The following is an 18,211-nucleotide window of genomic DNA, read 5'->3' as shown; positions in this document are numbered from 1 at the left end:
AGACCCTTTGCGAGCAACATGGAGTTTTATCTGACATCACCATCAAGTTCACTCAAAATTTTATTTTTGAGTCGACAAATTGAATATTTTTTTATTTACATTTACTTACGATCTTATTTCTGATATTCCTGGTTACTGGTGTTCTGTACAGACAGTTCAGTACAGGTGTCATCTATCTCATGGAAGATATTGAGAATACACTAACATCCCATCATCAACTCATTAATTCGAAAGGAAGGCTTAATTGGAAAAAAAAACATACATTAATATTGCTAACAAGAAGAAGAATGAAGAGAGAGTAAAAGTGGATGAAAAACTAACATTTGCAGAACTCAGAGACACCCCTCACACACACAAAGTAGATTAGAGGACCCCTTGTGACATGAAACGTCTTTTATTCAGCTGTAAAGATTGTATAAGGTCAATTTTTCAACAAGAAAAAAACAAGTGGGTCAGCCAACTTGCAATTTACAGTAATAAATTCACCTGTCCAGCAGTGTGCTGAAGGCTAGCCTCAGGTTAAAACACTGTAAGTTTGAGATTTCTTGGTCCCCTGATGGTATTGTGAATAGAGCTGTCTGATGGAGGGGCTTTAAAGGTGATGGAAAGATTTGAGTTAATGTATGATCTATTTGGTTTCAAAAGAGAGCCACCAGAAAGCATTAATGAAGTGTGAACGAACCTGCACAAATATATGCTGGTGTCAGATGGTAACTTAAAGTGTGCCTTGATTCAATTCTTTGACTATATACAGGTACTGTATGTAAAATGAATTCTACTTTAGTACCTGTAAACACTTTGGGAGAAAAACATAGCACTTACATTTTCTGATTGTGATTAGAAGTCTGTTTTTGCTCAAGCACACTTCTGCTGTAAATGTCAGATGCAATTCAAGACTTATTCTGAGACCAAAATACGCAGAATTTGAGTCAACCTGTGTTAGTCAGCCCAGTCTCTTTTCTAAATACTTTTAATTTATATTATCTTACTTCACTCTTAGAGTAGAGTAGATGGAGGAATTTGTTTAAAACTTGTATCAGCACCAGTTAACCAAACATTTTGATTTTTATAAATAATTTAAGTAAGTAGAGATTGTATTTTTCATCTGTTTCTTTCTGACTTCTGACATTGAGTAAAAAAATCACATATGTGAGGCATAATTATTTTTAAGACTGCTATTATTGATAAAGCAAACACTGTTTCTTAAAAATTTTAAGAATGCAGTTAACTTGAGACTAGATCAGCAATGATGAAACTATGCTTCACTAATGTGAAGCTCCAATAATATTCATAACCAGAACTACAGTATACACTGTGAACATTCCAAGTGTCAACAACAAGTACTGCTCTTCCAATGAGTCCAAGAAGCAGGTGCAAGGCTGCTTGGGGAAGTCTTTTGAAAGGAAAGCACTGTTACTGCTGTTTTTCCATATTTGCTGCTGTGTATTGGTTTATTGGGGGTATTGTGGAAGAAAATTAAACATGCTGTTATGTGTGAGGAGATAAACAAACAAGCAGTATCCCAATCTCTTAGGTACGACTATGGAGATTTCTGGAGCCTTTGCATAACTGTCCCTTATTTTGTCATGCTATTGAGCACTAACAACAGTTTTGTGCTATCCAGCTGGCTAGGCAATTTTACTTATATTTAATAGTGATCTGGATTCTTAATGAAGTCATTAAGCCAGCCTTCTGGAAAAGTGGATATAAACGTAGAATAAATCAAGAGATTGAAATTCAAAGAAACAGAACCATTTGAAGACTCCACCTTTGGATGAACAAAACCAAGACAAACATGTTGGGGTGATTTGGGAAAGGTAGAGACCGACTATACGTTTCCGGTAAAGGACTGTTGTCATATAAAGTAATTGTGGCAATATTTACTTCCTATTGTTGAAAAGTGAAACAGATTCCCGTTTTTTAGCATCCATTTTAAGTAGTGATGTATTCCTGCCTTGGGCCTGTTATTTTATATAGAACAGGTTCCCTCTGTTTCCTAGTATATAGTATATATAGTATGTGGCTTAATTGAAGGGGTAAGATTTATTTTTCATGTTTTTGTTCAAGGTATTGCCCTGGTACTCACTGCCTTGTAAATATCTGTGTATTATAGGAATAGACGTGTGTTTGTGTTTGTACATTATTACAACTAAATATTTGTCTCTTTAATATTTGCTGCCTGATTTAATATTTTGTTATCTCACTGCACAGGAGAATAAAGGAAACAGGCTCCTCAGTATTCTCTGTCAAATAGGGGGAGTTGTTGACTATTATAATTTGCTTGCTAGGCAATCTAGTGTCAAGACCTGATTCTATTGTATCCTCCCTGTCTTCAATTATTCACACCCTCTTAGCTTTTAACAACACTTTTGCAAAATGAAAATACAAGCACTTCAAATGTAATACCAAAAGGACAATGTAGGCATATAAAATCTGCCGTGTGTATGAGTGCTTTGGCAAAATGTTATACGCTGTTATTGTATTTCTTGTTAACTCTGAAAAACTAAATGCATTAACAAAATAGGCTTGTGGTGTGCACTTTATGTTTGACCTAGGCAGAGGGTGCTGATTATGTTGTAGTGTAATGTGACTACGAAGCCCACCAAAAAGCTCAAGGTGTCTATCAAACAAGAAGAGAAAGCATGATAATGCCTTCTGTCAGTAATGAAGATTGACTGAGTGCTGTTGTTTGTACAAAGAGATGATATGCTCCAGCAATCAGCAGACCTGTCCAGAGAAACCAAGAATCAGGCTATGCCCGGTGTAGACAACAACCTGATAATACAGAAAACGTTGGAAAGCAGTATTTAACAACCAAAGACAGAGGACTAGTGATTACATTTATGAATGTGGAATACTACATTCAAGTCACCTATAAGCGTTAACGTTAACTCTTGTGTTTCTCCTAGTCCAAAGCTGGTATTTCCACATGGTGCGTTAAGTGTCTTTGTGGATGTTCCATTAAACATGTCAGAACACATTAGTATATCAGTTCCCTCCCTTGATATGCAGAAGGGAGTCATATACTTTATGTTTAATAAACTTTACGTTTATTAAACACTTTATGTTTATTTTATTTTTAATTTTTGTAGATGCAAAGCTTGTTGTACACTGTTTTATTTGCAGGGTGAGAGATTGCTGTGTATACGCACACAAAAAGGAAAGATAAAATATATTTGCCAATAACGAGCTAAAATAAGTAACCAAAAAAAATTAAACTGACTAGAATGGGGAAAATTCAGGTTAACTTTCCTAGTTTCCTTTCCAGTTCTACACCATCTCCAGTACCTACTGAAGTAGCTGTTGCTGAAGCTCTCAGTGTCTCCCACTTCCTACTTGGGTGGGAAAAAAATAAGATCTCTTCCCCAGCTGTTTACAGATTGACTCCTGATGAGCCAATGTCCACAAGTCCCACATGTTCACTTCCCCTGCCTGGCTTCTGCCACAAAATAGATAGCTTTATCACACACCTGTTCATTAAACTGTTTATTTATAATTAATCACATACAAGTGACTGTATGTACAAAGACAAAGACTGGTACAATCAAGCACAGTAAACAACACTCCACAACACAGATATTTACTCAGTGCAGTTCTTTATCATGTAAAACTGCCATTCAATAGTTCAGAAGGGGATGTCTGACATATTTGCCAGCCTTTTATCTCATCAGCCAGGTGGATGGTGGTGGTGGAGGGGAGTCCCCATTACCTGTAAAGTGCTTTGAGTAGAAAAGTGCTATATAAGTGTAAGCAATTATTATTATTATTTTTGTTGTTGTTGTTATTATTATTATCTCTTATTTAGAATAAAGAATCCAGATGTGCTTCACCTATGCCATGGATGTTTCTATAAAATGTATCAGTGTGCTTCCATTGTTATAGGAAAAACATTTAAGTAATACTGTCAATCATTCACAACATTTTTGGGACTAAGAAGTTTATTTTTGTGAAAAGTGAAAGCATTTGTGATATTATGTAGGAAAAACATGATTATACAGTAATGAAGGAAGAAGTTAGACAATGAAGAAAAAACTGGATATGCTCGTTTAAAGCTATTTTAACATGTTGACCTACTGCCTTGTAAGTATTCAGACCCTTCCTATGGTGTCCTGTTTGGTGAAATTTCAAGAAGATGTATACATATTTTTTAAACTTACTATTTTATTAACTGAGAAGGACTGGCATCCTCTATATCCCACCTTGTGCCTTTTGCTTGCTGGGTTAGGCTCCAGTTCTCCACATGACTCTGTACTAGATTGAATGGTTTAGAAAATGGATGGACGCATGGATATCTTAATCAAAACTTGAATGCTTACAATGAAGGGCCAGATAAGCAAAAATTAAAGAGAACAATTTGATAAACATGATTGCATAAGTAATCAGTCCTGTCAACTCAATATTTGTTGGAGTACAGTACCTTAGGTAGCAATTACAGCTATACTGTAAGTCCTCTTAGCAGACTTTACAAGTTCTACAGGTATGAAGTTGCAGGGGGCTCACTTATGGACAGCAATTTTCAATGCCTCACACTGATTTTCAATAGGATTCAAGTTATGACTTTAACTTTGTCACTCCAGCACATTCACTTTCTTATTCTTAAGCCACTCCACTGTTGCTTTGCTGTAGCTTTGTTCCAGGGCTTTGGATCATTGTCCTGTTGAAAAGTAACATTTTGACCCAGGTTTAGATCTGTCACAGGTTTTGCCAGATGTTTAATCAATAATAATAATTGCTTACACTTATATAGCATTTTTCTGGATACTCCACTCAAAGCTCTTTACAGGTAATGGAACTCCCCTTCACCACCACCAATGTGCAGCATCCACCTTTGCTACTGTATATTTATTTTTCCTACAGTCTTGACAGGCTTTCCAGTCCTTGCTGACGAGTAGGACTTTATCATAATGCTGCCACCACCATGCTTGACACTATGGATGGTATTAACTGAGTGATATGAGTGCACTTTGCTGGGCATCTCTAACCAGTTTCCTCCTTGCCTGGCTGCTCAGTTTGGAGGGACAACCTGATCTAGGCAGTATCTGAGATACAGTACCTCTGAGTTATTAGAAAGCTCCTTGATCTTTATGGTCGACTTTTTGTTTGAAATTCACCACCTGACCAAAGATCCTTACAGAGATAAGTGTACTTATTCTGAAATCATGTGAACCACTATTATTGTACACAGAGGCCACACAACTTTGTGAACCTAAATTAATTTAGGTTTGCCACAGTTAAGTGTTTGAATACTTATGCAATCATGGCTTCTCCGTTTTTCTGTTACATCATTTACTTTTCTTTCTTTGCTTGGAATGTGTGGAGTAGGGTGTGTACATGAAAAACACTAATTGGTACTACAAAGCTGTCTACAAGCTACAGTAACAAAATGGGAAAACTATACATAGGTCTAAATACATTTGCAAGGTATTGTACTGTATGTACTACACTATTAAAACCATAATAGTTAATAAACCATAATAAAATATTGAGATAATAATATGGAGGTAATAGTGAGCTACTGTGCTACAGTTTGTGGGGCACTCAGAAAATGTAAGCAAGATCTACATCAACATAACAAGTTTAATGTGATGATTAAATACGATGATTTAAATCAACAGCCATATCACTCTGCAACTCACAACTAGCAACCCACTGAAGCTAAGCAGGTGTGAGCCTAGTCTGTACCTGGATGGGAGACCTCCTGGGAAAAACTAAGGTTGCTGCTGGAAGAGGTGTTAGTGGGGCCAGAAGGGGGTGCTCACTCTGCGGTCCATGTGGGTCCTAATACCCCAGTATAGTGACGGGGACACTGTACTGTAAACAGGTGTCGTCCTTCGGCTGAGACGTAAAACCGAGGTCCTGATTCTCTGGTCGTTAAAAATCGCAGGGCATTTCTTGAAAAGAGTAGGGGTGTAACCCCGGTGTCCTGGCCAAATTTCCTATTGGCCTTTACCAACCATGGCCTCCTAATGATCCCTATCTATGAACTGGCTTCACTACTTTGCTCTCCTCCTCATGTGTGGTGAGCGTTCTGGCGAACTATGGCTGCGGTCGCATCATCCAGGTGGGGAGGGGAGTCCCCATTACCTATAAAGCGCTTTGAGTGGAGTGTCCAGAAAAGCGCTATATATAAGTGCTATATATAAAAGCGCTATAATATAAGTGTTATTATTATTAGAACCTTTGCAAAACAAAATAGCTATGTTATTATATATAAAATTAACAATGTGGTTAAAATTAGCATAATGAATATACTTGGCAACATTAATTCCTATATTTTGTAACAACAATAGGCACTGTGACAATTACAATGAAAATGCACATTAACACAGAGATTAAGGTGATTATTTTGCAAATTTTGTTCCGTTTCAGCTCATTCTCTTTCTTTTTTAGTAAGGAATCATATCCAGGAGTATAGAGATCTTCCATCCAAAAACTGAGGTTGCTGGGGTCTTCCTGAAACAGAATATTATTTTTGTCACTTTTTAACCCTTTGTTGGTTCAAAAGGTTGCATGAAACGTTCACCATAGACTGCCTTTATGTTACATTAGAAAACAAGAGCTCCTTATTTTCTGAAACTTTGCTCAGTTATGTATCAGCTGGAAGCAAGGAGCTAGAAGCATGTTAAATGTTTGATTATCTTTTCTCAGATAAGTGTCAACTTGGAACCTTAAAGGGTAATACACGAATAGATCGACAATACTATGATCATTTTATTCTTTTTAATTTGATGGTTGTAAGCCTTAGCTTCTTTTGACACCAAATCAATTCCAAACTTTAAAGTTAAACTATAAAATTATAGGACTAAACGTTAAAGTTAAAGTAACCTTGTTAACATAATAACTTCTATCATTCTCACTTCAGGTGTCAGTAGTAGTTCAGCAAGTTGAAAGGTACTGTTCCTTCTCTCTGAAGTGGAACTGACATTTGACATATGAGGATTTACTTAAGGCAGACATGTCAAAAATGGTCATTATTCGTGTCTTATGCTGCTCCTGAACAGAGCAGGTCCTAGTGTTTCCTTTGTCACATCATATATCAGGGTATTGACAGTTTTTGTGCAGAATATAAAACAGTTTTCTTTTAAAGGATTGGGGAAAATATGACATTGTAAAGTTTTATCTATGTGGGTTAGGGATTTGCAATAAAAGCTGGGATGAACAGCATGCTGGCCCTATGCTGTCAGCCTTAGGAAAACATGCCATGTTGTTCAGCTTTAATTGCAGTTAAAGTATTTTAAATGTCTAGTTTTCAGAATCAGAACTGTAAAAAAATCCTAATCTATTTAATTCCCAACTCAAACTGTTTATTCCTTGGAGATTTTGCATGTTTTGTTGTTTAAATATGATAAAGTATGCTGTAAATCAGAATAACTGTGCAGATATGAGAAAAGATAAACCAAGGAATGCAAACATTGATATTTTCTAAGGTGGGATTGAAATCAAAAGAAAAGGGTGTGATAAAAGGCAGGGAAAAAAAACAAATTTATATTTAAAAAACAACTACAACTACACAGCAGATATGTTTTTTTTCTCTTGATTTAAAGGTGAAAGTAATTCTTTCATGATAATTTCCTCCTTGTGTCACATCTTTAATGGGAGGACATATAATACTCTACCTGTACCTGTTTTTTGTATGTCTGACACATTTTTTAAATCTGTCCACTGTCTGCCATTAACACCTTTACAGTGTTTTTCATTTTCCCCTAAGCTATTTATCTTTTACACTCATGTAACATGACTCTGGCAGTCTCTTTGTTACAGAGCATGTATTTCTCTTTCTTTCTTATCTGAGGTATCCTGCTGATTTACAGCAGGTTCACACTACACCATTGCACAGTCTTCTGACAAAACACTGGGTATTTCTTTGGTGCTGTTGCATTAAACTGCACAGCAGTGCTTCAGACTTTTAGATAGTAGTAGATAATGGCAGTAAAAGTAGAATCACATGGCATCATCTATCATTTCTTTCTAAATGAAGCTATGTCTGTGATAATGCTTCTGCTTCCAAAGGAGTTGTGAAAAACTAATTTTATTTCTAGTTAGGTCAAGCCTATTGTCTGTCTTAAAATTCCTTTCCACTCCTAACAACAATACAATTAAATGAAGGGAGTACAAAAGATCTAGCCTCAGGGTCTAGATTCCTATTTGATTGAGGATGGAGATAAAAGGATTTATTCTATTTCCTTATCTACACTCTGTTGTCATTGAAACATTTGTTCTTGTTGTTATGACCTCCATAGATTACATCAAGCATTGCAAGCAAACAACCTCTCAGTTTAAAGTATTTCCCATTTTATAAACTTAGAAAACTAGAATTGTGAATTAAAAAAAATAGTTGATATTTGATTTTGACAAGATTGTACCGTCTTTAATTCGGTCTTCAGTCACTTTTGGGTTCATGTAAGACAATAATCCTCGACCAAAAGAGATAGTCAATGAATTGGCTGTTCTTAGTTTATTTTAAATAATGCCGTATGAAAAAAATGCTAAGTGATCCTACTCTTCCACAGGAATTTATGAACATGTAGTATTACAGGTACTATAATATTCATCTGTAATTGTCTCAGGACCAACACTCGGTTAGGTGTCACCTCCTGATTATAAGCATGACCACTAAGCATTAACATCCTATTTTTACCCAAATCCTCATGCATAACTGAATTGATTACTGAGTTTTTTAGTAAGTTCACATTAAGACCAATCCCTGGATTTCAGCTAATGCCAGCTAATGTAAAGTGCTGATTATTGTTTCTTCTTCTTTTATGCTACATAATATGTCTTAGATTATTGAGTTAGATTATCTTAATCCCTTGCTAAAGCCTTCATCTTTATAACTGAGATTTCTCATTGTTATTTTAAGGATCTGCATACGGGCAGTATGGTTAGCATTGCTGTCTCATAGCACTTTGGCCCTAGTTCAATTCGTCTGTGACTCTGTGGAGTTTGTAGTTTCTCCCTGTGTTTGTATGGGTTTTTTCAAGGTGCTCTGGTTACCTCTCACAGTCCAAACATACACTGTATACTGGTAGATTAATTGGATTCTGGGAAAGAAGGAGTGAGCACAGGAAGAACATACAAACTCACATAATAGCAGATAAGGTCTGGAATTGAACCCAGGGCCCCATTGCTGTAAAACAGCAATACTAGCCAAGCCTGACTAGAATCATGTTTACCTTTAAGTAGCCTGCCAGGTTTGAGTGCAGTGAATGGCGATCATATTCTTGAATGGTCCAGGAAGGCTGTGTTTTCTTGCTCTCCCAGCCATCAACAGTTCTTATGTCTGAGTAAAGAGGGTTCCTCTTTATCTTGGATTTCAAGGTGACTGGGGTGATGTGCTTCCCGAGGCTTTTGTCAACGAGTACTGGGCTGCCTTCTGTTGATTTCCAGCCATAAGAGTCATTTAAATTTCTCTTCTCTCTCTGCAGGAAATGAGAGATGGGAGGCAGAATAACAGGATGTCATTTTTCTGGTTTCTTTGGGTTGTTCACTCAGTAAATCTCTGTGGGCTGATTCAGATAAGAAAGATACTGTATCAATGTTATCCAAAGCTGCCTTTATAAAATAGAAAAAGTCAAATTTTATGATATCCTTGACCTGAGTTTTGTTATTATTTTACATTCAGTATGGTATCACATTTCTGCAGACTTTTGATAACAGTTTAGGAAAAAATGAACATCTGACTCAACATTATTATTATTTGATATATATTACAACATGAGACATATCAAAATAAAAAAACAGAAGAAAATGGCCTATTAATTTAAACTTAATGTGTGATTATCGCCAATAAATATTGCAGACACAAAGCAACAGATACACAAACATTTCCCTATGTATGTAATTATGCACAAATTCTTATTTTCTACGTGGTTTAAGAAATTAGCTTCTTTCAAACACTACAAATATTATGTACTGTAAAGTAAATTAATTTATTTTGTTCAGTCCTGTCTTTAGAAGCAGAAACATTCCTAATTTTTGTATGCATGAGGAGAGAGGCCTACCTGCAGATAGACTCTGTTCTGCCACTGCCTGTGTCCAGACAAGGCTGCTCCAGCTGCAAAGCCAGCCTGGGCCATAGCTGGGCTGATTGGTAAAGACTTCACCTCAAGTTGCAAGAACTTCTCGGGATGATTGTTGTTGGGTAGAACAGAGAAATCCATGATTTAGCAAGCTTTTCATGAAGCGTGGCAGAAAATACTGTGTTAGCTAAGCCGCTTCATCTCCAAATTATTTATGATGTAAGCAGCTCTGGCAGTCATGTGAAACTCTATCTGTCTTAGCTGCACCAACTGAAGGAAAGGAAAGGGTTAGGTAGAGAGAGAGGCTATATTTTCACTGACTTTTTACTAGAAGGGTTCTCTGACCATTTGTCTTGAAGAACATAAGACCATTTGAAAGAAAATGTAATACACAGCTCGGTGTACTATTTTAATTAATACTGTAACGCTTACGGCCGACAGGTACTGTGTAAGAGCCGGCGTACCAGAGCAGGTGACGTCACCGCCCTTCCCTGTGATAGCAGGACTACAGCTACTGGGCTGTGGGGAGATCTCTCTTTAGCTCACCGGGCTGGGTCCCTGCAGAGTGACGCGGGAGTCCCGGGTTCGAGCCCCGGACGATGCGGGGCCGACCTGATGCGGCAAGGGTGCCCGCCTGAGCCCCCGTTGCGTTACAATACATTTTAGCTGAGTGATAACATTGTGGATAGATAAAAATAAGACATGAACCTAATGTTCACCTTTCAATAGTGTATTTGTATTTACATAGTCCATAGACTGTTCAAACAGTATATTCTTTAAATTTTTTAAATATAAATATTAAGATTTATTAAATGTAAGTAAATATTAAGAATATTAAAGAATATGATCAACAAACCCTTATTCAATTTGGTATCCAACATTGTGCTAAAAATGTGGTTTAAAGAGATTTTATTTATAATGTGGTATGGATAAGCAAGTGAGTTGATGAGGAAAGATTTTGGCTACCCCGGAGAAGAGCGGTGAAGGCGAAAATGTATAGTTGGAATAATACTTAAGAGGAATCCAAGAAGTTTCATGAGGCCAGAAGCCATGACTATTTTCCTCTGTACAAACAATAACCCTCTGGACTGTGAGGCAGCAGTCCGAAATTGTACAGTAGGTCTTCAGGGGACAGAAGGCAGTCATCATAGAATGTTATGCCATCCATTGCTCCTGAAGCAGGAACCACAGCCTTAATTCACTATGCAGTTGGCATACAGGTTAATCATTGTGCAGAGATCTGATGGACAAAGCAAGGTCGAGAATATAACATTGGACCCTAAGGGATGATGCACACAAACTACAGGCTAGTTTAAGTGACTAGAGAGGTTTGAGAGCTCACATGAATAAGAAGAGGTGAGAACTGACTTAATGTCTGGCTTGTGGCAAGGAGGCGTGAAAGGTTAGGATCAAGGACAAATTGTAGAGGCCCACAGAAGGAAAAGTGCATAAATTTTCTCTGTGCTGGAAAAAGCCCAGAAAAAACAGAGTGAAGGCCAAACGAGTTCTAGCAGGGATAGCATCAATGAAATAAAGCAAAATGATGGATGTAGAGTGACAAATAAATTAAGGATGCTCCAGCAGAGGCATAAATTTAACAGATTTAGTGATGCTGGGTGTCACTAGCTAAGAGTTTTGATCTGCTGCTTTGTTCAGGTTTAGGTTAAGGGTTACCAACTTCAGAGGAAAGGCAGAAGACTTGTTAACGCACTGTGCATCGTGTTAATCAGAGAAGAAATTTAAGGCCCTTCATCGAAGATGCTGCTGTGGGCAAGAATCCAAATACGTACCTAAGCTCACAAAGTAATGATGAAATTATTAGGACATTACTTTTTCATTTCATTTAATCTGGGGAAGAAAATGCCCTTTACTACAGTATATGTTACTGCAGAGATGTTAATTCGCTAGATTTAGATCTTGCAGACGGGGCCAGATTTTGGTGTTCGTAGGCCCTAGGATCTTTCACTCCAAAATGTGCAAAAAGAGGGGTAAAGGCCAATTGAATTACGTCGATTGACATGATGCACTTTAAACTATTCTAATGCTAAACCACGTGATTGATGGAGTGAGTCAAGCGATCGTCACTTCGATACTTGTAGTTTCTAGAACAGCTGCTAGATAGTGTATGATTATTGATTTGGAGCACCTAGAGTCGATTGCAAGCATGTTGTTTCAGCTCATTTTCCATTAGTCACTAGTGTTTCCCTCCTTTGTAGGCCCTAAACATTTCGTAGGCCCTAGGCCCTGTGCCTACAGTGCCTAATGGGAAATCCGGCCCTGCTTGCAAAGAGGAAAAGGTAGAAGAAAAAAAGGGGAACAGGGAAGAACAGGCAAAGAGATGTGCTGTGATTCCACTGATGCAATGGGGTGACAACCTGAACCAAAGCAAGGGATACAAAGCTGGAACTGAGTGTTGCCCAGTTACTCCACTGATACAAGTGGGTGGCGATGACTGCCAAGTGTAGGGGTGGAGAACTGGAATCAAGAGTATCGAGAAGGGCCCATTGATGAAGATGGGTTGTAACCTGAGCAGAAGGCCAGGAGTGCAGACCTGGAGCTGAGCAGAGGAGCCAGTGAAGGGATGCAGGCATCCTGAAGTAAGGAGGAATCTCAGACCTCCTTCTTCCGAAGTGCACCTGGACCACTGCACTAGGATGCCAGTGAGACGGAGAGGAAGAAGGAAAGGGAACCCCTTGGAACTTGTGATTGGCGAGGACTGTGTTTGAGTACTCCAGATCGGTTGGAATGCTGGAGTTTATGGTTTTCTTTAGGCAGGAAGAACAAAAAATGAGTAACAGAGGGATGCATGGTAAGGTCTGTGTCTGTTATAGAAAACACCAATTGAGAAAATGAAACATACAAGTGAGTAATCAAGAAAAGTGATATATCTATAAAGTATATACATTAATACAACGAATTAGGGAAAGACAAGTTTGTTTAAAACTCCTTTTAAACAAGTACATTCCCATCAAAGCTTTAGAGTCAATGATTTGTGTTGTACGAATAGATAGACCTGGTGTGTGTTTAACCCTATGATGCAGCCCTGAATCTCAGAGACTCAAAGTGAATGACAGTGTACGTCTAGGTTTTTTTCAGGCCTGCATCCTGGGGTTAAAGCCAGAGCCTAATACACTGTAGATGAAAATGCTGTATTGATTATGGTAATTTAAATGCTTCAAACTACTCTGTTATTTATATACTATTGTCTGTATATATTGTAAGTTCTTTATATGCCTTCCCATACTTACAGTATACTTTGTTAAGTATAACAAATTCTGAAATTTAAAAGGTGAAGCTTTGTGCTGCAAATTGTAGATTTCACAGAATGTTTTCAATCTGCAATTGTAAATTTCCTATAGTGTTTTTAGCGAGTTGAATGATGTGAATTTTACACATTCTGTGAGCATGAAAACTTAAAGTAATAAAATCTCATAATTGCATAAAGAATGTGCATACAGTAACGATTTCACTGTTATATGTTACCAGGTTTCTTGTGCTTTGCTATACTCAAATGTGAATGTGACCAAAAATATATTACCAAATGAGGTAAATTCATGTTTTCTCCTGTAAAATTTGTGTTTTAAATACTTTACTCTTAGAAAACAATCTGAAAAGAGTTTTCAATAAAAAATACAAATTTCCCATGTATTTGTTTTTGCTGCTGCTGCTGAAGCAGTGTTCTCTGAAAAGTTCAAGACTGTTAGAGGTGGTCTTAATCTGATGACCTGCTCAATGTAACCTATGTAATAACAGGATCATAAAATGTACGGATATTACATCTATCAGTGGAATAGAGGTTAGTCACTAAGGGATATTGAATCAATGCCCAATTTGTTTTCTTCTTTACACTTTATAATAAAGTAACAGAACAAAGGATAACATCCAACTATAAATAGAAGTGGAAGGTCAAAACAATAAACAGTGAACACTCTCACAATGATGTCACCTGATGTCTCACAATGAAGTCAATGTTGGAATGACCTTCCTTCAAAAAACCTGAGTAAGCACTTAATCTACCCTGAAATGCAAACTTTGGGCTGACATTTTTTTAGGCAAACTGCCTAAATAAAATCCTTTGACATCTTTGTGATTTCAAGAACAGTACATCGTGAAACACTCAAAAGTAGTAATTGAAATTAGCACAAACATGTCATAAGTGATACGTTCAGGTATTTTTCATCATTTGCTTATAGCTAATACATAATACCTCACTTGGTCAACTGATAGAGGTACTGTGACCAAACACGAATGGCAAAGATATACAATATTTCAATATGCATTTTTTCTTCTAAACAAAGATGTTATTTACAATAGCAACAGAAGCTAGAAATAATTGAGAATACACATTCAATTAATACTAAGTTCTTTTTTATTGAAAATGTAACATCATATGTATCATGTACAGAGTGTATTTTCACAGAAAGAAAACTGAAGCCACACAAAGTTTCACACACCTGCAAAACTTTCCAAAGATGATGCTACTAACTGAACAAGAACAGCCTAAATGTAGGCATAGCATAACAGTCATAACAGAAATAGAGTAGATTTTTCATATCATACCTATCAAATGCTTTGAGCTATCAACATCTTGTTTTCAGATGAATAACAGAAGATAAAATTAAGCAGTATTCATGCACCATAAGATGTCCTGATGGAAGACCTTTTCAAGTCTAAACCAGTGCGACAGCAATTCAGTGTAAAAATATACAGTGTTTTCTTATTATTTTATTTTTTCTAAATAGGTTTATTCAAGTAAAGACTGTGGAATAACGCACAATACCAAAAGATTAATAGTTTTTATATTTTGTGAAATGTATTCATGATATACAGCAGATTATTTTCCTATTTAATGGTAGAGCAGCTGAGCAACAGGTCAACGTTAAAGCTCAGACCACGACTTTATATTTTAATATGTGGCAGAGCATGCCATAATACATAAACAACACTACCTTTGCAAGTGGTGTACCAAATAAATAAAACTACATAATTGCTGAAAAGATAAATAATGTAGATAACAATCTAGCTTAACAAGTGTCATTATAGTTTCCCTTTAGTTTTTTAAACATTTGCCAGAAGAATGCCAGTTACATTTTTGTTTTTGTCATTTAAATAAAAAGGGTCTTTCCCTTTATGCTTCCTAATGGTGCCACTGTGTTTCAGCCTGAATTCAGTAAGCTACAGATTAATATTGCCTTTGCTGAGAGATCCTATGCCTAGAAAAACTTAGACTGTATTTCAAGCTTTAAGTGATTTTTAATGAACCCTTGCATGGAATTTCTACAATAACAGAACATACGCTAACAGTAAAACTGTTCAAATTTAAGAGGTCATACATTGTGATGAATTACAGTTCTTATTTCAAGAAGAACAAAGATCTAGATGGAGGGAGTAGAAGGTGCTGCCAAGAACACTTTGTTGATATTGTACATTGAATTTCTTTGGTGTTTTGGTTTTAGATTTTGCTAATAAATTTATTATTTATTATTATGTATTATTACTTAATTCATCACAAGAAGTAAATATACTTATACAACAAAATTATTTTATCCTAATATTATTGATCAGAATTCTGATTATTTTGATACCAGTATTTTATTCATACCAACATTCTATGGGGTACATGGTAATGCATTCCAGTACATTCCTTACACATTCTTAAAAACACTGTTGAGACTACAGTGTATACTGCCTGCGAAGTTCAGCAGTGACTTAGCTGTCCATAGAAAGAAGACACTCTATAATACTAAGAGACTCTAACATAGTGGAATGAGGAAAGTATTTAGGCTCTACCTCTCTGTGCAGATAAGGAAGATTCTGAGAAAAGGCATGTTTTTTCTTTGTTTAGAACATCATGCTCCTGGAGCTTCATGAACCATTTAATGAAATAAAGGCTTTGAAATAAAATATCTGTTTTAATTCAAAGCCTTGTTTATCTGATCTCTGCAAACAACTCTCAATACTTATACTGTATACCCATGTTGTTTAACATGAATGTTATAGTTTCATCCATTTTTTGCCCTACTTTATGAAACCACTGGCAGTCAGGTAGAAAGTGAAATATTAGAAAAATTATAGTAAAAAATGAATAAACTCCAATTAACTAGCATGACCTTGAAAGAATACAATAGTTAACCTGAACTGTGTTTCACTACTTTTTCATGTTTTAAGGCCCAGCAGACATTTTTGTTAAGCCGAATAAGTATACCAACAAAAAACTCTTCCTGAGCTTCTGTAACTTCTCAAAGCTAATTAGTTAATTAGCATCCCAGAATAACTCAAATCGTATTGATGAAGCATTTTTTTTCTTTACCCCTTTAAATACCAATCTCTTTTAAACCACCATGAGATTTAAACCTAATCTGTCACTGGGATAAAACATTGAAAAGGGAAAAGAATGTGAACAGAATTTCACATTTTCACAGAAGTTAGAAATTAACAAGAAAATACAGATGGTTCATTGTATCTTTGTAAATCATAAATATATGCTTTTCTTATATTTAGTAGTAGTAAATGATTAGGGATTACAGAATCCTAGTGGCAGTAAGTGACCTCAATACCATTGTCACAAAGGAGAATGGGGAATGTTAAATATGATATAAAATTAAATTTAAAAAAAGTTAAACATTGATAAAAATGATTTTAGGATTCACTAGGCAGCAGAAATTTTCAGGTTGCCATTTATGAGAATAAGTGGCTATTACAGCAGCTGTCTTAGTGTTTTATTATGTTTTTCTGTCCCCATGTTGAGCTTAAAATGACTGGCAACTGATAATCTTTATTGCAGCATATGGACTGAAAAATGAGTAATTCATGTACCTACAACACAGGTTACATCAGCTATGTAAGTATGGAAAAATTAAATGTTACATTTAAAGGTTTTTTACAGTTACCTTCCAAAGTACACAGTTCTATAAGTCACAGATTCTGGAAGACAGGTCTTATGGAATGAATTCAAAATATCTCAGACTTCTCTGCCAAGTTTTAAGCATTGTACTTGTTTTTTTTTATTACCTTCTTAACATTGTTCTGGCCTAAATGGAAGACTAAACAGGAAAATCAGCATAATAAAGACAGTGCCTCTTCATCATCACCTGCACGATAGTTCCTTGTTGTTACACAAAATCTAGTTTGTACATTGCCCTGAATAAGGGTGTCAGATAAGCAAATACCATTCATAATAAAATGGAAAGAATGTATATGTATTGCACAGCTCTTAAAATCCATAAATTACAAGAGGCTGAAATAAAAGAAAGTGAATAAATTAGTTATGGTAAAGCTCCAGCTCCTCAGAATCCACTTGTCATTAAAAACTACTTCAATCTCACTCTAAAACAACAGCAGACCTGAAATGCTAGAAGCTGCAAAACCTTGATGTAAAAATACCTTCTACAAAGGATAATTGTTGTAAAACCTCATAATATTAGAAGCCACATGTAACAAAACTCCTCTCAGATTATTTAAAAAAAGCTTTGAGCTCAAATGCTTTGATAATGTATTTGATAAGACCATAAGCTAAGTTTGAGAAAAACTTGAAAAGCTGCCCTCCATCTGAGGGAAAGGACTTAATGTGTTTCTTTAGCCAGCAGGTGACACTAAAGTTCCAAGTGTCAGTGAAAGAAGTTGCACTCTATTGTTGCTGAAATTTTTCCATCTGTAACTATTTTCCTAAATACAGCCAACAGTTCCTTTTTTGACCCATTTCTATAGCATTTTGATTAATCGACATCCCAATCCCATTCTCACAAGCTGACTATTAGATGATAAACATATTTTGCACATACTTCATATACACTGTAATCTAATACTTGTACTGTTTTACAACTATCTCATACTTGCTTTTTTCTAATAAAACTGAAGGAACCTATTCCATGAACCACTATATTTTTATTGATGTCTTGAAATATAATTTTGAGAATGGGTGGATACCAGTTTCTCTTGAGAATATTTCTGAATTACAGTAGTGTTGATTACATCAACTTTAAAATGATAAAATAATAAATACATGAAATTCGCCATACTAGAACTGGGACAGTGCTTAATTTATATTTTAAAGTTGCACCTCAGAAATACAGAAATTAGCTAACATATTTCATGCACTGTTATGGTGAAGGTTATAATAAATGGCTGGGCAAGTAAGAAAATATAAAATATCCACCCAGACATTTTTAAACACATTTTTATGTTTCAATGAC

The 18,211-nt window shown here is 36.0% G+C and overlaps 1 protein-coding gene across 1 annotated transcript; it reads right to left on the bottom strand.

Moving 5' to 3' along the window:
• Positions 1–6,261: 6,261 nt before the first annotated feature.
• On the bottom strand, positions 6,262–10,160 carry minar2 (membrane integral NOTCH2 associated receptor 2). The gene is made up of 3 exons (XM_088912350.1): positions 10,002–10,160; positions 9,174–9,419; positions 6,262–6,453 (listed from the first exon to the last, which is right to left on the bottom strand). The coding sequence occupies exons 1-3, from the start codon at positions 10,158–10,160 to the stop codon at positions 6,262–6,264; spliced, it is 597 nt and encodes a 198-aa protein (XP_088768476.1).
• Between the last annotated feature and the right edge of the window lie 8,051 nt (positions 10,161–18,211).

The sequence above is a fragment of the Atractosteus spatula genome, chromosome 3 (genome assembly GCF_055471065.1).
Source record: "Atractosteus spatula isolate fAtrSpa1 chromosome 3, fAtrSpa1.hap1, whole genome shotgun sequence".
Classification (NCBI taxonomy): domain Eukaryota; kingdom Metazoa; phylum Chordata; class Actinopteri; order Semionotiformes; family Lepisosteidae; genus Atractosteus; species Atractosteus spatula.
This window is presented reverse-complemented; position numbering and strand designations above follow the sequence as displayed.